The sequence below is a fragment of the Aotus nancymaae genome, unplaced genomic scaffold (genome assembly GCF_030222135.1).
Source record: "Aotus nancymaae isolate 86718 unplaced genomic scaffold, 86718_ANA_hifiasm-v0.15.2.pri h1tg000007l, whole genome shotgun sequence".
Classification (NCBI taxonomy): domain Eukaryota; kingdom Metazoa; phylum Chordata; class Mammalia; order Primates; family Aotidae; genus Aotus; species Aotus nancymaae.
Window position 1 is genome coordinate 58,477,324 of NW_026988418.1, and position 19,325 is coordinate 58,496,648.

The following is a 19,325-nucleotide window of genomic DNA, read 5'->3' on the forward strand; positions in this document are numbered from 1 at the left end:
CGCTGTGGCCTTCTGGTCAGCATCTCTGTGTGGTGACTCCTGACCACCTTTCTGTGGTTTCATTGCTGACCCAAGAGTCAATAGTTATGAAAGAAAAGGCGGAGAAGGAGGAGGAGAAAGAAAGGGAAGAGATAGAGAAGAAAGAATGGGAAGAGAAAGACAGAAGCAGTGGTGGGGTGATGGGTCAGGAAGCACCAGCTTCCTTTTGGTCTGTGGTGCAGTACTGGACTGCACAGCAAGCACCCAGGGAAGGGGGACTCTGTGTGCTCCCCTTCAGGTCCCCAGCTCACAGCGCTCCTTTCAAATCCCACTATTATGTCTGTCCTCCTTTTCTCTCATGCTAAAGACTGGATTCCCAGGCTGAAAACAAGCTTTTTAATAAGCAGCGATTGCTGAACTTCTGGAAGAAATCTAACTCCACCCCAGCCCCACTCCCAGGTGGCTTTGCTCCCTCCCTTCCCCCACAGCTGGCCTCAGGCAAAATTAGGCCTCACTCAGTTCTGGGGTGGGGCTCAGAAAGGGCTGCAAACCCCCACCCCTACACAGGCTGAAATGGCTCTGCGGTGGGTGAGGATGAAAGGCAACTACTGACTGTCTGACATCTGGTGGCCAGAAACAGGCTGGGAGCGCCGCTGCTGAATCTCACAAGTCGGCCATTGTTACACTGGAGGCTACTTTGGTTCTGTGGCTGATGCATACACACACACACACACACACACACACACACACATTTAAAGAAAAAAAGATTGTTTTTAAACAGTCTAGGATCAAGACAGATGGCTGTGGCTGATAGTTTCTGGAGAAAAATAGCAACTCCTGTGTTTGGGTTATCATATGATAGGTCACAAAGAAAAGGGGCTTTGTTCTATGATTGGTTTCTCTAGTCAATTAAACGTTTAGTATCGGCCACGAGGTTCCTGCTGTTTAAGTAGAGATACTTCAGATAAATTTCACAGACACACGTGGATGCCTAATTTAAAGTTCTCTCTTTGTTCTTTCTCTTTCCTTCTGTTCCTTCCTCCTTTCTACTCCCTTACTTTCCTCTCTTCTCCTTATTCTCCTTTTTCTTTCTTTTTTCTCTCTCTCTGTTCTCTCTTCTATCCTTTCTCCCTTCCTTCCCTCCCTCCTTCCTTCCCTCCTTCCTTCCCTCCTCTTTCTTTCTTTTCTTTCTTTCTTTTTCTTTCCTTCCTTCCTTCCTTTCTTCCTTCCTTCTCTCCTTCCTTCCCTCCTCTTTCTTTCTTTTCTTTTTCCTTCCTTCCTTCTTTCTTTCCCTTCTGCTCCTCCCTGAATTTCTTCCTTTTCCCAATTGTTCTTCTCTGGTTTATCCTCTCTCTTCGTAGCTTTCTCCTTTTTCTGTTCCTCTATACTCCCTCTTCCTTAAATAGCAAATTATAAGTGAGGAGAAAAACGGAAAGATGCAGGGATCATGGACTAGAGTAGAAATTGTACATGACTAGGAAAGATGTGTGTCAACCTCCGTATGTGATCATTTGTGCTGTGAACTTAAGGTACATCTGTGGGCTCCTAAATACTGTCAGTATCACCCAAGCTGGGAGGAAATGCTGCTGCAGGGTAAGTCTCAAAGGCTGGGCATGGGATATGTGGGTGGCACAAAAGAGGGTAATCAGTAATTAAGGCCCTTGGGTACAAGTAGCTACAAAAAGTTTGAACTCTTACTTTTTGTGTGAATCATCCATCTGAAGCAGCTAGGGAGAGAGGCAGATGCCACAGACAGAGTCACCCAAATGAAAGCTCGTGAAATGCCCCCAGTGCTGGTTGCTACAGCTTTCATCTAGGTACTGGAGTTCTGCTCTGCGAGCTTGAGGGTATAGTCTGGTGTGTTTGCTCATTTAACAACTCCTTCATCCATTCCATAAAGCTTTAGCTGAGGCTAGGCAGAATGGCTGGTGCTTATAATCCCAACTCTTCGGGAGGCCAAGGTGAGAGGATTGCTTGAGCACAGGAGTTCAAGACCAGCCCCAGCAACACAGTGAGGTCCTATGTCTATAGAAAACATTTAAAAATTAACTGGGTGTTGTGGTGCATGCCTGTAGTCTCAGCTGCTTGGGAGGCTTAGGTGGGAGGATCTCTTGAGGCCAGTAAGTTGAGGCAGCAGTGAGCCGAGATCACACCCCATGTCCAATCCAATCCACTGCACTCCACTCCTGAGTAACAGAGCGAAACCCTGCCTCCAAAAAAAAAAAAAGTTTAGTTGAGTGCCTGCTATGTGCCAGGCATAGCGTAGGGAGCAGAAGACATAGTCATATCAGGCAGCCTCTGACCTCAAGAAACTCAGTAAGCAAAATACACATTAAACAAATAACCTAAGTTGAAAACAACCTAAGTGGAAAAGTGCTATGCTAGTGGGAGGTCTGCACTAAACACAGAGCTTTCATAGATGATTAACTCAATTCCAGAAGGACAGGAGGAGGGGTACTTCTTAAAGAAACTCATGCTTCAGTTGTTCTTACAAGAAGGGTGGGAGTTTGCCAAGCTGATGGGTAGCAGAAGGAGGAAGGGCATACTGGCAGGCTACCTAGCACATGCAAAGGCACGTCCACGAAGCCATAGATAACTGGTAAGAGCAGGTCATAGTAAGATCAAAAGCCTAGGGAAAGTGAGGAAAGGTCAAGGAGGATTGGAAGGCCCTTGTAACCCATTCTAAAGAGTTTGAACCTTCTCTAAGCAATTGGCAGCCCCGGAAGTGTCACCTCTATTCTTTAGAAAGATGCATACTTTAGAACGACACATGGGCAGGGACTGAGACCATCACCTGGGAGACAGGTGGGAGACTATGACAATAGTCTAGAAAGAGGTGATGAAGGCTTGATCTAGGGCAGAATCCATGAAAATAGAAAGAAACAGACGGCTTCCAAAGAAGTTAAGGAGGTAGAATTGCCAGTCTCTAGTTACCAATTGAATGTGGAAGTGAGAAGTCTAAAATTAATCCAAAGGCTCTGGCTTATGTGATTGAGTGAAAAGTGGTATCATCAACTACGATAGGAAATCGAGGAGGAAAAATATAGTTTAGAGGAGAGAATCATGAGCTGAGTTTGGGGCATGTTCAGTATAAGGTCTGAGGACATTGAGGTGGAACGTTTCAGAAGTCAGTTGGCTCTACAGACGTAAAACACATAAAACAGGACCTGGCTGATAATGCCAGTTAGAGAGCTGTCTACTGATAGAAGGAAAATCCATGCGGGTTGGGGGAGAATGGGGCATACAGAAAGTACATGGAGGTGAAGAGCTATTCCAAGCTTTTTCTCACACCCCATGTCTAGTTCAATTCACTGTATATTCTGGATTCATTTCCCACCACCTCCATCATCACCACCTTACTCTAGGCCTCCATCATCTCTCCCTTGGACCATCCAATAATCTATTTAAAGTAATTACTCTATACCATCCAAAAACCTATTTGATTTTTGCTTCCCTACAGTCTATTTTCTATACAAAAGCCAAGCTGACTTTTATAAAATTAAGTAAATTATACCACTTTCTTGCTCCAAGGCATCAAATGGCTTCCCTTGAGACATAGACTAACACCTAAAACCCCATAAGGTCCACGTGATCTGACCTTCACTTTCACCTTCCTCTCTGAACTCACCTCCCCACTCTCACTCCTCTGCTCCTGCCACGAATTTCTATCTCTTTAGCATCCCAAGCTTATTCCTGCCCTAGGGCCTCTGTACTTGCTGTCCTCTTGGCCTGGAATGTTCTTTCCCCAGATCTTAATACGATTTTGAGTTTCTGCCCAAATTTTCAAGTTTGAATTTTATTTCTTGAGGTCAGCCTCTGACCTCAAGAAACAAGCAAGCCTACTTGTTGTATTGGCTGTGTTGGATAATTTCAGTATCTCAGGGTTTTGTAGGCCTTCCTGGTTATGTCTGACTGCATGCTGGAAATTCCATTTTGGAATAATTTGAAGCTCAGAATGATAGGGTTTTCCTTTTACTTCTGCCATGTACCTGGCACTGCTCCTTGTCTGGAACCACTATAATCCAAGTTCTAGGTTCACTGTCTCTTGTCGTATCCAGGTGACTTGAAGTCATGTTGCAAGTCTGAGTAAGGGCTGATTTGTTTCTGGTTCACCTTCACCCAGGAGATGCAGCTCCTAAGGGGCCCCAGCTTCAAGTACAGAGCCCCCATCTTCTTCCTGGTCTTTGACGTTTGTTCCCCTTGCCTTATGAGGTCAAAAGACAGCTTGATTTTGCAGATATTTATTCTAATCCATAGATGTCCTTAGGAAAATGATGGCTTTAAGTGATGGTCCTCCTCTTCTCTCAGCTTTTGCCTAGCAATTCCTCACCACTTTAATTACTATTTTTTCACATTATTTAAATTTTGTCCTGGTATTTTAGTTGTTCTCAGTGGGAACATTTAGTACAAATTTCCTGGTCTGATATTAAAAGAGGAGTCCTTCTTCTCCCAGATCTTCCATGATTCTTTCTTTCATTCAGACCTCTGTGCAAGTATTATTTCTTCAGAGATGCCATTTGGACCACCGCATCCAAAACTAGTCAGGTGTGCTGGTGTGAGTCTGTAGTCCCAGTTACTTGGGAAGCTAAGGCAGGAGGATCACTTGAGCCCAGGAGTTCGAGGCTGCGGTGAGCTATGATTGCACCACTGCATTCCGGCCTGGGCAGCAAAGCAAGACCCCATCTTTAAAAACAACAACAACAACAACAAAACAAAACAAAACCCAGCCACCTCCATTCCTGTGTTCTCTGCCTCATTTTTCTTCATAGCATATATCACCATCTGCAACTGATTGCATATTTGTTTGCTTACTTATTTACTGCTTATCTTTCCAACTAGAATTTATTCATTCAACAAATATTTGTTGACCATATCCTATGTGCTAGGCATTATTCTAAGCACTGGGCCTATACTAGAGAAAAGACAGACCAGATTCCAGCCCACAGACAGCTTACATACCCAGGGGAAGATGAATCACACACAGAGAAACTAATACAGTATGTAAACTCGTGAAGATAGGAAACTTGCCTGCTTTCTTTACCACCCCAGGGCATAGAACAGCGCATTATGGTAACTGAATTTTTTTTTTTACGTGTCCTTCTGTTATTTTTTAGTGTTATTGACTCCCTGGCATTTTTACTGTATTGTTGGTATACTGCTTTTACCCTCTTAAATATGTAGCACTTCAAGTACGTTAAGGGTTAAACACACTTGCATGTCAGCCTGGAAATATAATCACCATTTATTATATTACTGTTATGGGAAAATATGTTCTGAGTTCCAAATAATTAACTTCCAAGTGAACTTTTGGAAACTGACAGCCAAATTCATATATATTTGGGTGAGATTTGCCAATGTCTTTGCACTCTTTTACAGGGAGAGGCAACATGCCAGCCAGATCAGGCCAGACAGCCCTGGCGACTAGTGGGGTAACAGATGTCCCAGAAAAAAACACCCCATCTAGAAGGCTCCATTCTGCTACAATATCATGGTTGTTTGGATTCTTAGAATCTCAGATCTATGGTGACACACTTTTCCCTGTGCAAGGACAGACGCTCTGTGATCAAACTAACATCTTTTCATCGGAGAGGCCAAGCCAAATTCTTACGAGTCCTCCACCTGGACCACAGCATGGTTGAAAGTGGCAGCCAGCCCAGGCAGACAGCCCAGCTGCCCTGGGACGTTGAGAGAGAGAGATTGGGGGTCAGCCAATCTAATTCAGAAAAGCTACTCCAACGTGACAAGCGTCATGGCTTTCAGCCCATCCACAGGTTTGGGTTCTTTAAATTCTTTAGCAAAGGGAGGGAGCCCAAACAGGGAAGAGCATGGGCCAAGAGCCAGAGCTGAATATAAGGAAAAGCAAATTTAAGGCTATTGGGTTAAGAAAAAAATCAGGATTTGCTGAGATTTTGGTAAAGACGAATGGAGAGTCATTAAACGCTCAAGGTTTGGGGCTGGGAAAAATTGGGAGCCTGTTGATCTTAGTCCTGTTGACTTAGCCGTGGTGAGGACTTAGTTCAGAATGGAATACTGGTAGGAGAGATGAGCTCCTCTGATTCTTTTGACCTGGGGTCAAGCTATGTAGTTGAGGGAATTCTCAATCCCAATCAGAAATGGACTTGGACAGAGGGGATGGGATTATGAATCTGTGAAGATCCGTCATAAAGTTTTGACCTGGAAGACCCCTTTCAAAAGTCTTCTTAGACTAGTCTCAGACATATGTTCAGAAATAGGATCTTTTGGAGACACAGCCAGTTTGGGACTTTCTTACTAATCTAATCAACCTCTTTTGAAACGGAGTTTTGCTCTTGTTGCCCAGGCTAGAGTAAATTATCTTGGCTCACTGCAACCTTGCCTCCTGGGTTCCAGCGATTCTCCTGCCTCAGCCTCCCAAGTAGCTGGGATTGCAGGCACGTACCACCATGCCCAGCTAATTTTTTGTATTTTTAGTAAAGACGGGGTTTCACCATGTTGGCCAGGCTGGTCTTGAACTCCTGACCTTAGGTGACCCAACTGCCTTGGCCTCCCAAAATGCTGGGATTACAGGCATGAGCCAACATACCCGGTCATCAGCCTCATTTTACAGAAGTAACTTGGGTCCAGAGCGGTCAAAACACAGCATCGGCAGCAGACTCTGAACTGGAAGCTAGAATTTCTGACTCCTGGTTTCCTGCTCCTTAGACCATGTAAAATACATGATTAGTGAAGAGAATAGCCAATGAACACTGAGAACTAAATACCAGGAGTTTTGCTAAGTTCTTTCCACATATCAACTCGTTTAATCCTTCCAGCCTCCCTTCCAGGGCAGGTGCTATTTCTTATCCCCTTTTACAAATGAGAAACCTAGAGCAAGAGAACACCCAGAGTTAGGTGTCAGTAAGTGCAGATCTAGGAGACAAACCCAGGCATTCTTCTTCAGATCTGCTCTTCACCATCAGCCAAGAAAATAAGTGAACACAGCACAGGAGTTTTGTGAAGAAAGAATGTTAGCTGAATACACTCTTATTCCCCGCTCTGGAATAAACCCAGTCCTTGAAACTCCATGGTGGGGAGGGGCGCAAATCCAGACTCTTCTCTAACGCTAGATGGCACATCTCAGATTTTGAGCACCCACCTGTGGATAAAGCCTTTGGGACTACCCACTCGGTACCCTGATCTCAAGATATCATAGTCACCTCTCTCGCTCTCTTTTTTAAAATTTATTTTGACAGATGGGGTGTGGGCAGGGTGCAGTGGCTCATGCCTGTAATCCCAGCACTTTGGGAGACTGAGGCGGGCAGATCAGGAGGTCAGAAGTTCGAGACCACCCTGACCAGCATGGTGAAACCTTTGTCTCTTCTAAAAATACAAAAAAATTAGATGGGTATGGTGGCGTGCCTGTAATCCCAGCTACTCAGGAGTCTGAGGCAGGAGAATCGCTCCAGGGAGGTGGAAGTTGCAGTGAGCTGAGATCGCGCCACTGCACTCCAGCCTGGGTGAGAGTGAGACTCCATCTCAAAAAAAAAAAAAAAAAAAAGACAGATGGTATCCTTTGTAAGTTATTCCTAGTCTTTGGCTCTGGGGATCCTTGCCTGTGTAGGAGGGTAAATCACCAAGAAGAAAGCTGGCTCTCAGGAGAATTGTTGAGTGGGACACTTTTAGCTCCAACTTGGCTGTTTTGTGAGGTAGGGAGGCTTTGCTCTTTTCATTTGGCATTCGAAGTACATGAAGAACAATGAACATCGGTTGCTTGTGCGTACACAGTGTCAGGCTATCCTTAGACAAAATGCCTTGGCTTCAACCTTCTTTCAAATGACGAAACAGAACTTGGCTAACACCCTTCATTTTTTCCCCTTAAAACATGTAACTCTATGCCATTTGTGGTTTTATATTAGCCTTTTGGTTATAGCCATGGTAGGTCTAGAAATCTTAAACTGATAACATACGATTATATCTTATCCATGAACAAATTTTGTGTTGCCCCCTCACAGTGTTTAATTAGTTAATTAATTAGTAAATTTGTCTGCCCTCTCAACCCAGCTTTTCCTCACTCTGGGAAGAACTAGAAAGAGGGGGATTAATTTATTTTTGAAACACTAGTTTCCATTGAGCAAAATTAAGAAGATTTTTTTTTTAAATGTAGATTTCCCAATTTTCTTAAAAGGTAGGAAAATCAGGCAACACCACCCCTTCCTCCAGAGCAGCAACACTTTGCTGAAGCCGTGCGTGCTCTTTCAGGCCGTGCTCCGGGTACCCCAGTACTCCCTGGCACTGTGCTTCCTCTTGACTTCTGCAGGCTTCTGAATTTAACTCCCTGGTGGACAAGATCAAGGAGTCTTCAGAAATGTCCAAAATAAACACCTGATTCCAGGCCAGTCTAGTAGAGTTTTCAAAATTCAAATGTAGAATGTTTTGCAGCAAGCTGGAATGTTCAGCCTGGGCACCAGACATTGCCGAGGGCACTTCTCTCCTTTGACATCTCACCTTCCCTGAGGACTCCTTCCAATTCTTTTCTTTTCTCTCTCTCTCTCTCTTTCTCTCTCTCTCTCTCTCTCTCTCTCTCTCTCTCTGTCTTTTAAGATGGAGTTTTGTTCTTGTTGCCCAGGCTGGAGTGCAACAGTGTGATCTCAGCTCACCACAACCTCCACCTCCAGGGTTCAAGAGATTTTTCTGCCTCCGCCTCCTGAGTAATTGGAATTACAGGCATGTGCCACCACGCCTGGCTAATTTTTGTATTTTTAGTAGAGACAGGGTTTCTCCATATTGCTCAGGCTGGTCTGGAACTCCGGACTTCAGGTGATCCGCCTGCCTCAGCCTCCCAAAAGTTCTGGGATTACAGGCGTGAGCTACAGTGCCCAGCCTCCAATTTATTTCTCTGCCTGCTGATGAGCTCCTGAAGGGGCCACCATCACATCACTGTGCAGGCCTTATTTCACTTAATCGTTTCTATGTCGGGAGGGCAGAGGCATTCTTTTAAATTACACTTTTCTCTCCCCATCCAACACTTGGCATAGTTCTTTGCATATCATAGACGCTCCATAAATGTGGAAATTAGAAAATGCCATGCTGGGAATCAGCCATAACACATCTGGGTGGTGATGGAAGTCAAGGGTTGAAAGATCATCCAGAAGGATGCAAGGGGCCAAGTAGTATGAAGAGGGGAAGGTTGAGATGGAAAGAACCAGTAATAGAGAAGGGATAATTGAGTATAGGGGTTCAAGGATGAAGGTCTAGGCAGAGGCCTCAGAAAGTGTGGTCCTGGGGAGAGTTTGGGCAGCCTGGTGGGGCCAGAGAGCTTCCAAGCAGGCTGAGATGGCCCTTCTGAAAGACTCCTTGACTCTTCTCTTTCTCTCCCGCTTCATATTCAGTTCTTCAGAGAATTTAATCGACTCTGCCTTCTAAATGCTTCCAGACTCCACCCACTTCCACAACCTGTATCACCACCACCCTAGCCTAAGCCATGATCGTCTCTCACCTGCACAATGGAAAGAACCTCCCATTCAGTGTTCCTTGTCCACTCCTACCTTCTGATGCTCTCTTCTTACCCAGCAGCTGGAGTTACCCACGCTCCCCAGGTTAGAAGGTCCTACTAGATTTGGCCTCTTTGACCTCTCTGATCACATTCTTCCTTGTCCTTCTCTTTTACGCCATTTCAGACACACTAACACACCTTTTATTTTCTGAACACATTAAGGAGCTTTGCACTTGCTGTTCCCTGAGCTTGGAATATTCTTCCTCTGGTTTCTCCAGCGCTCACACCCTCCCTGTAATCAGGTCTCTTCTCAAATGTCACTTCCTCTGAGAGGTTTTTTTTTTTTTGGTGCCGGGGGACAGAGTCTTGCACCAGGCTGGAGTGCAGTGGTGCGATCTTGGCTCACTGCAACCTCTGCCTCCCGGGTTCAAGCAATTCTCTTGCCTGAGCCTCCTGAGTAGCTGGGACTACAGGCGCACGCCACCACCACCACACCTAGCAAAGAGTCCTTTTTCCCACTGTAACCCCCAAACATACACACTATTTCTTTTCTGTTTTTGTTTGTTTGTTTTGGAGACACTCTCCCTGTGTAGTGTGATCTCAGCTTGCTGCAAACTCCGCCTCCCAGGTTCAAGTGATTCTCATGCCTCAGCCTCCCAAGTAGTTGGGACCACAGGTGTGCACCATCATGCCCGGCTAATTTTTGTATCTTTTGTAGAGACTGTGTTTTGCCATGTTGGCCAGGCTGGTCTAGAACTCCTGACCTCAAGTGATCCACCTGCTTTGGCCTCCCGAAGTGCTGGGAATACAGGTGTGAGCCACTGTACATGGCCACACATTTCTTCACTCCACTTTTCTTCAGAACATGTTACATTATATTATATACTTGTTTCACTATCTATGTTTCCCACTAGATTGTAGGCTTCATGAGAGCAGAGACTTTTCTTGACACATAGTAGGTGCTCAATAAATAAATGACGGAGTTTAGCAGATGGGAACTGAGAGCTGCTGGAGTCACAGGTGTCTCTGGGAAAGAAGTAATAATTAACACACAAGAAAAGATTCCTGGCCAGGTGTGGTGGCTCAAGCCTGTAATCCTAGCACTTTGGGAGGCTGAGGCAGATGGATCACAAGGTCAGAAGTTCAAGACCAGCCTGGCCAACATGGTGAACCTCCGCCTCTACTAAAAATACAAAAATTAGCTGTGTGTGGTGGCACACGCCTGTAGTCCCAGCAACTCAGGAGGCTGAGGCAGGCGAATCGCTTGAACCAGGGAGGCAGAGGTTGCAGTGAGCTGAGATCACACTACTGCACTCCAGCCTGGGTAACAGAGTGAGAACCTGTCTCTTAAAATAAAATGAAAAATAAAACGTGTATCTGATAACCATACTCCCTTATTCAACACCGTCAGTGGCTTCCCTATGGCCCCAACCCCTTAACACACCGTACAAAGCCCTCTAGGTTCTGGCGTCCGATTTCTTCTCAGCTCATTGCTTGTCACTTCTCTCCTACAGTCAAGTTTGGGCCCAGGAGAGCGTCCTGATCCTCTAACTGGGCTCCTCTCTGGGCCTGCAGAGGTGCTGTTTCTTCAGTCTGTGATTCCTCCCCTCTATCTCCTCCTCTGCTGCTGCCTTCTGCTTCTTGGCATACAACCAAGTTTTCTTTTCCTCTAAGAAGCTTTCCTGGGACCTACCCCGACCAAAGCTCCCTCCTCCTCACTCCTCCCCCAATAACGCAGGGTTGGGGGCTCTGAATTTGCTTTCTCAACACTGTACTTTTCTTGTCACGTTCATTTTATTCTCTGTGTTCCCACTAGACTGCAAGTTCCATGAAGGCAGGGTGGTCTATTCTGCTCTGGTCGGCTTCTGATGGTGTCTATCCAGCAGGTTGTGTGGGTTAAGTAGTGAGGGAATTTCGAAAAAGCACTTGCTTTACAGGGCGTTGGTCATAAAATAATAGCTTATATTTACTGACCACTTATGATGTATCAGGCACCATTCTAAACGCTTTACAAGTATCTCGCAGACTTCTCACATAACCCTCTTGAGTAGGGGTCATCTCTCCACATAACAGATGGGGAAATTGAGGCACAGAGAGGTTAAGTAACTTGGCCAAGGGTCACAGAGAGGAAGTGGAGGAGCCGGCGTTAGAACCCGGGCTGTTTCCAGAGTCCACATTCTATCCGAGAGTGAAGTGCAATATGGGGTCCCACTGCACGAACAGATTTAAGTCGCCAGCAAAGGGCTTTGTTTTTGCTTCCAGGAGAAAGGACGAGCTTCTGCGCCGCCGGCTTCCCGGCTCGTGGGTCGCCGGCCGAGCTTTGGAAAGGGCCTGTACATCGCCGGCGGCCCCGGAGTCTGGGTGTGAAGCCCTGATTAACTTTCCGGGCTGCCCGGCCAGCACGCCAGCCCCGTCCGGGTCCTCTGGTGCCCCCGGCCACCCGCGTGCCCCCGCCAGGCCCGGGGCCCGGACTCGCGTCTCCGGGGGCGGGGCAGGGGGCGGGGCCGGGCCGCGCTCCGAGGCCGCCGCCCTGGCCCCGCGCTCGCCTCGCCGGGTGCAGCGGGCCGGGCCGGAGCTGGCGGGGCGGGGACTCGGGAGGGGCCGCAGCGCGGCTGCTGGTGCCGTTGCTGGAGAGGAGGAAGCGGCGCGTCCCGTGAGGCGTGCGCCGGGACAGACCGACCGACGGACGGACGGACGCGCGCGGAGGGAGAGGGCTGGGGGCGAGGTCAGGCTTGGCGGGGGCGCGGGCGGCGCCGGGGAGGGGGCGGCAGCGAGGGGAGCCCTGGCCCGCGGGAGGGAGGCGGGGCGCGGGGAGCGGGGCGCGGGCCCGGCGCTGGCTCCGCTTGGGGTCGGGCCGAGACCCCTCCCCTGGCCGGGCGGGCGCGCGGCGAGCGCGCTCTGGCTGCGGAAAGCGGAGCCCCCGACTCCCTTCTTCTCCGGTCTCTTTTCTTTCCAATCAGCGAGAAATAAACACCCGGGAAGGTAAAACAATAGCGGGGCCACCTGGGACGCGTCGCGCGCAGAGCTCCCACGGTCGGGGCGGGGGCCGGGAGTCGCTGCCCCTCCGCGGAGCCCTTCCCGATTTGCCCCCGCGGAGGGTGGGGCTACCCGCGGCTCCGGGGCTCGGTAGGAGGTGACGGGAATTCCCAGGAGTGAAGCCTTTGGTGAAAGTATTTCAGGAACAATCGGGCTTCCCGCTGTTGCCCTACTCTGGGCAGGGAAACTGAGGCGGAGGGAAAGACAGCGACTTGCCCAAGGTCAGAATGCAGAGGTTGACTGTCCTGGTCCAGGAACCGGCCTCGAGTGTCCGGACCAGCTCAGCGCTCAGCCCCTCTGGGTGTTGCAGCTTTGCCTTTGATGAAAATCTCTGTTGTGTTTGTTATAGAAATCTGCTGGCGCTGGGGACTGCTTCAGGGCTGAGGAACGCCAACTTGCTTCGTGTGCTCCAGGCAGGTGTGTGGCAGGTGGCGCCTCCGTGACCTACCACCATGGATGGAAACGGACTTTTTGTTGAAGAAACCCAAACGGTTGATGCCAGCCAGGGTGATTTGGCCGTCAAAGGTTTTGACAAAACCTGTTCTGTTCCCTTTGGGGAATCCGAATGAGGGAGATCACAGACACCTTCACTGGGAAGCCAAGGACATTTCTGTATAATCAGTGGATGAAAGGATTTTCTCAGACTCTTTTTTCCCTGTTCCTGGAGGATTAATCCACTGCAAGCTACAATTCCAGTGGAAAGTGCAAGGCACACGATGTGGCAGGAGCCGGGAGCGCCTTCAGAATTGTTGTGGACCCTTCCTGTAGCATAGGGGAGTTTTCACACATGCCTCCACTCCTCCCCTTCCCCTCAACCCTCTCCTTCTGATCTCTTCTCTTTAATTTGTTCCCATTTTTCTGAGTTAAGTTCTATTTCCAAAACTGTTTTCTGGAGCTATAAGTGGATTGCCAGAAATGAGAGATTAGGAGCTGGGAGAAGAGGAAGCGCCGTGTGTTGTGTCTCCTGGAGGCTGCCGACATGAAGTGCTTTTTCCCGGTGCTGAGCTGTCTGGCGGTGCTGGGTAAGTGGCTCTGCTTATCAGTGCAATCGATGTGAAAGTTTAACCTTCTCTTGGTTCCTGTAATTTCTTGTGGTTCTTTTTCATTAACACTAGGCTTTGGGGGACACCAGGAGATAGCCGGTGTGTGTCACAGGTTGGAGTTGAGTACCAGGAGGCCCGTTTCTGACCGAGGAGCAACGGGGGAATAGCATTTGTTGTCTTTAAGAAGGAACATTTGCTGTTCTTAAAGTGTCCGTCTTGGGCCTTGGGGTGAGGTCCTGCATCTGCACATCTCTGGTTTAGAGACTTCCTATGGCTGGTGGGCTGCTGTCTTGTAGCATGACAAACATGGATGCTCTGGTGTTTTCACTTCTTTGTTGGCCTGAATTGATTCCTGACTGGGAGCGGGAACATAATTCCCCTCTGTCTTGAAAGTTGGTTTGCTGTTAATGATGGTGCCTTTTTTGAAGTGGAAATGGGAGTAAGTGGGATGGGGGTTGAAGGGATGCTTTGCCTACCTGAGTGGCGTGTAGGCTAAAAATGGGAGGGCACTAGTCCTGTGTCTCCTCACCAAGGAAGCTTAGATCATAGTTCTGGGAGAAACAGAGTCCGAAGTAAAGGAAGCTGCCTGACAGGGGAAGTGTTGGGATTGGCTTTTGTGCTCCCACTAAAGATCAGAATGCTTAGAGTGGGAGGAAGAAACTATGGCCCTGAGAGGTGAACCTTTGACACCTCTCTTAAGGATCCGCATGAAGAGGCCCCAGCAGAGAGGCCCCTCTGCTCAACAATTGCCTATTCTTTTTATGCCATTGAGTCCTGTCTTCAGCTTGATGTCTTAGAACACATCTCAGGTCTAGGATAAACTTCATTGCCAGGATTTGGTGCCATTCTTTTTCCCCATCTGAGACCTCATACAAGAGCACACCCTCGGCCCTCTCTGTAAGGCTCAGTCCTCTGTGTTCAGAAGGGATTATGATTGTTGCCTGCAGGGTTCACATCTCCAAATCTAGGTGAATTGCACTTAGGGGACTTACTGGTGATCTGTGGGCGGTGGAGATTGCTTCCATACGTTGTCTACACCCTTGCAATAGTTAACAGGTGTGTGGGAAGAGAATGGACTTTAGAATTAGGGGACCTGAGTTCCTATCCCAGCTACATCATGACTGACATCTGAATATCAATAAAACAGAAACAATAAAACAAGGGAAGGTGTGACAATTAGAGGATATAAGGTGTCCTAAATGCCTTGACTGCCTTAAATAATGTCTGAAACTCATAATAGATTTGTTCAATCTGTGGTTCTCAAACTCTCATGTGCATGTTGGAGTCACTGGGGAAGCTTTTAAAAATTCTGATTTCAGGCAACAACCCAGATCAGTGAAAGCAAACTTGCTTGCGGGGTAGGACCCAGGTATCAGCCTTTGAGCTCTCTCAGGTAATTCCACGCATGGTTCAGTTAGAGAACCAGTGGGTGAGCTCACTAGGGCCAGTACTCCACCACCCAGCGCAGGCAGACACCCTGCTGGCAGTGAGTTTAGTCATCTTCTGTTCAGCTGTGGGCTGGGATACAGGCAGTGTCTCTGTGTCACCTGTATGCTCAGGCAGAGTCAAGAAGGCAGGGAGCCCTCCATTTGCTAGTTTCTTCATATTGGAACTATATTTGTTGTACTGTATGTGTCATTCGCTTACTGTCTGGGTTTACATCAGCAATTAGTGATTCATATGGATTCAACAGGACACAAACAAGGAAAGCCCTTGGGGAGGTTTGGATGGGGGTGGGGTGTGTGGCTAAGGAGGGAAAGAGGGCTGAGTGGCAGGGTGGGGCCGGGGCAGAAGTAACCATGAATGGGAAAACCAGGCAATGTGACATTTGTGCCTTTTGTTTCTTCTGGCTGTTTAAGAAATGTAAGGCTTCCTGCTGGTCCCCCTGCTGTTCGCTTTCTGGGCCACTCTGTGGAGTGGAGCTCGGGCCCTGGCACCTGGCAGATGCTGTCATTTTCCCTCCACTCCCACCTTCATGTGTAAACTGGTGCCATGGAGGAAAATGAGCATCAAGGTGGCTTTAAAGGGGCACGGTGGCAGATGCCCAGATGCGGCTGAAGTGGGAAGGTTTGGAAGTGTAGGCATGCATGTGGATCTCTGCCTGATTTAGAGCCCCGCTGGTGGAACCTCGTCTTTCTCTTCACCTGGTGGGTTTCAGTATGGCGGGAAGGAGGCCTGGCTACTACTTTCTTAATCTGAGAGAGGCAGAAGGCATTTGGGGAGGGAGCAAAACCCATGCTGGGGTCTTATTTCCTGCCTGCAGTCTGATGTGGTCTGATTCATGTGTCAGCATTCTTGCTGTGTAATGTGAATTAATGTGAAGTGTGAATTTAAAACAGCAAAGAATCCTAAGGTTTTAAGCTCATGGAGGTCACATGCCTGGTATAAAATTTTGTTTATGAAAAGTTGGGTAAGGCTAAGTGCTCTGGAAAGTGAGACTGTTGCAGGTGCCAGCCTCTATAAATGGCTCTTTAGTTAGAAAACCCCATGACAGTATGTGAGGGGGTAAACAGGGTAAATCTCAGAGACGCTTTCAACTCCCTTGACATCATAGACCTGTGCTTTTCTGCGCCCGTCCTTTGCCAGTGTCTGGGTTAGGAATCAGATTCCTCTTTTTCTGTCTGTTGCGATACTGATTCCTGCTTATTTCTTTGTCCTGCCCTTTGTTTTTGTACCTGCTCTCTTGACCTCTGTGTCTTGTTTCCTTCTGTCTTAATCCTAGGTACCTCACCCAACAAAGGTTGTGGTGGCAGGGCATGTCTCTGCCACCACAACCCTTGGTTCAAATTACAAAGCCATTTAAGCCTGGCCCTGGTTGAGCCATGAGTGTAGTAAAGTCTTTACTTGAGAATAGATGTAGCCAGAGGGGCAGAAGAATAGAGACAGAATAGAGGCTGGTGCAGTGGTAGGAAGGGAAGGGTGATTGGAAATGTGCCTGGGAGCAGCCTGCATGAGTGACAATGACATGGGAAGATGACAGCAATGTGGGAGAGAGAGAATAGGATTTGTGTCTGCTAGAACAGGAAGGAAATTCTCAGGAAAGATGAATATAAGCTTTAGACACATAAAGCACATTTTGATCTTGTGCAGCCATGAAGAGTTATACCTCCCAGACCAGTGCTGATGTTGCAAACAAGATTAAATAGCTTTAAAAGTGTTAGCAATGAAAAATGTAGCAGATTGGGACATCTGAGAACCTGTAGATGGCAAATGATCATTCGTGTTCTGCTCCAGAGGGATAGAAGTTCATTTGTAGAGTTTGGGAAGTCTCTTGTTTGAATAGGATAAGGCTAAGGAAGCCATCACTTACTTCTCAGTTAGTTAAAGAAGGCTTCTTAAGGGAGAGGCCAGAGGGTGCTTCTGAAAGGGATTGAGAGAAACTTTGAAGTACTGGTGGGTGTGACCTCAGAGGCAGGTCTGGAGTGATCAAAAGCAGAAGAGAAAGAGGAGGCAGAGAAAAGTGAGATATTTGGAGCAATCAGGAGAAGGGTTCTGAAAGAAAGGGATGAGGATTGTGATTAATGGATGAACAGACACCACTGTCCTAATAGTTGTCCCAGAGGTAGTGCACTTCCCTTTCCTGGGGACGGTTTGACAGGGGTGCAGGAGAAGAACATTCTTGTCAGGAGAACTTCGCCTACTAGGATGCCTTTCAACTGTGAGAATCATTGAGCTACCTCCGGGTATCCCCAGGGCTGTGGAAAGATGTTGCCATCTTCTACAGTTTTCATGGCAGCAAGACTGCTGGTACTTCCATGACGGCAGTAATACCAGCTCTCCTAACTCTAGTCCTTACTGTGACCCAAGCCCTATATCATTCAGTTTTCAAAACAACCCTGCAAGATAGATATCTTGCATTATCACATTTTTATAGATGGGGAGATTGAAGCTTAGGGAGGCTAAGTAACTTGCCTAAGCTGGGCATGGTGGCTCATGCCTGCAGTCCAAGCACTTTGGGAGGCTGAGGCGGATGGATCACTTGAGGTCAGGACTTCAAGACTAGCCTGGCCAACATGGCGAAACCATGTCTCTACTAAAAATACAAAAATTAGCCTGGCATGGTGGTGCGTGCCTGTAATCCCAGTTACTTGGGAGGCTGAAGCAGGAGAATCGCTTGAAACTGGGAGGTAGGTGGAGGTTGCATTGAGACAAGATTGTGCCATTGCACTCCAGCCTGGGCAACAGAGCGAGACTCTGTCTCAAAAAAAAAGTAACTTGCTTAAGATAGATTGCTGACAGCGTTAGGGCTCCAAGCCCCTTCTGTCTTGCCCTCTATTCCCAAGATGATTTCATGGTCTAAGATGACTCTTCTAGCCTCAGCCATCAGGAAGGAAGAAGAGGGCTAGTGAAGGATAGGACCTCTTAATGTAAGGATACTTACCGGAAGTTATACACGTCACTTCTGCTAACATTCTCATTGGCTAGAACCTAGTCATGTGACCATACTTAGCAGCAAAAGGGCTGGAAAATGTGCTTATCTTGAGGGTCCATGTGTCCTGAGAAAAACTTGGGATTCTATGACTGTAGGGGAAAAAAAGAGAACAGATTTTGGAGAACAGCTGCCCGTCTCTGCCATAGTCACAAAGCTAAAAAGTGGCAGAGTAGGGCTTTGAATTCAGGACCATTTGGTTCCAAATCCTGCATTCTTTCATCTAATAAGCTATTCCTTTTTCTGAGGCTGAGCCTCCGGCCTCTGAGAAGGCTTGTTAGGAAGGCATGAGCTAGATGAGCTAACATTTGTTTCATAGGAAGCAACCTAAATCAGCATATAATTAAACACTACATGTTGTGGTTTTATCAGTGAGTATTAAAGTGTTTGTAGAGTGCTTATGTACCAGTCACTGTGCTAAACACTTTACATAACAAGACCTTCTGTATAAAGTTCTTAAAGACCATCTCTGTCATGTTCATTACCGTAGCCCCAGAACTCAGCCTTGTGCCTTGCAAAGTAAGCAGGTGTTCAGTTAATCTTTTGATGAGTGAATGGTTTCACAAGGTAGGTGTTGTTTCTGTGTTGGCTTCCTTGATCAAGGTAAAGGAGATTCAAGACACTTTTCCCCTGAACACAATAATGTTCAAAGGAAAAGAGCTGGAAATTGGCAGAATCTGAATTCGAATTCATATTTGTCAGATTGTAGAGCTTCTTAACCTTTTTTTGTGTCATGGATTCTTCTGGCATTCTGTTGAAACCTATGGACCCCTTCTGAGCATAACATTTTAAAATGCATGTGTAGCTGGGCGTGGTGGTTCACGCCTGTAATCCCAGCACTTTGGGAGGCCAAGGTGGGTGGATCACCTGAGGTCAGGAGTTTGAGACCAGCTTGGCCAACATGGTGAAACCCCATCTCTACTAAAAATACAAAAATTAGCTGGGCTTGGTGGCACACTTGTAATTGCAGCTACTCGGGAGGCTGAGGCAAGAGAATTGCTTGAAACTAGAGGTTGCCATGAGCCAAGATTGCACCACTGCACTGCAGCCTGGGTGACTCTGTCTCAAAAAAAAAAAAAAAAAAGCATTTGTAGGCCAGGTGTGGTGACTCACTGACTCACTCCTGTAATCCTAGCGCTTTGGGCAGCAGAAGCGGGCAGATCACTTGAGCTCAGGAGTTCCAGACCAGCCTGGGCAACATAGTGAGACCCCCCATCTCTATCTACAGACTCATACAGAGTTCAAAGTAAAATTCGATGTAGGTGATGGTGTTCGGGAAGACACTCAGAAAGAGGACATGGGCTGAGTGTTCAGAAATGATCAGGATTTGGATGGGGAGGGCGTTCCACTCAGTTGAGTTCTGATAATGCGAAGGCCTCAGCAGATA

At 47.4% G+C, this 19,325-nt stretch overlaps 1 protein-coding gene across 4 annotated transcripts in view; it reads left to right on the forward strand.

Moving 5' to 3' along the window:
• The first annotated feature begins 1,531 nt into the window (after positions 1 to 1,531).
• IGSF3 (immunoglobulin superfamily member 3) overlaps positions 1,532 to 19,325 on the forward strand; it is a 103,064-nt gene continuing 85,270 nt past the window's right edge. Inside the window, exons 1-2 of one of the 4 annotated variants that reach the window (XM_012458869.2) lie at positions 1,532 to 1,572; positions 12,816 to 13,488. In XM_012458869.2, the coding sequence (XP_012314292.2) occupies positions 13,446 to 13,488 (43 nt within the window). In that variant the 5' untranslated portion in view covers positions 1,532 to 1,572; positions 12,816 to 13,445. Of the gene's footprint in view, positions 1,573 to 12,013; positions 12,156 to 12,815; positions 13,489 to 19,325 lie in introns of those variants that run through there. The other 3 variants (XM_021674153.2, XM_021674155.2, XM_021674154.2) reach the window with 3 other exon arrangements.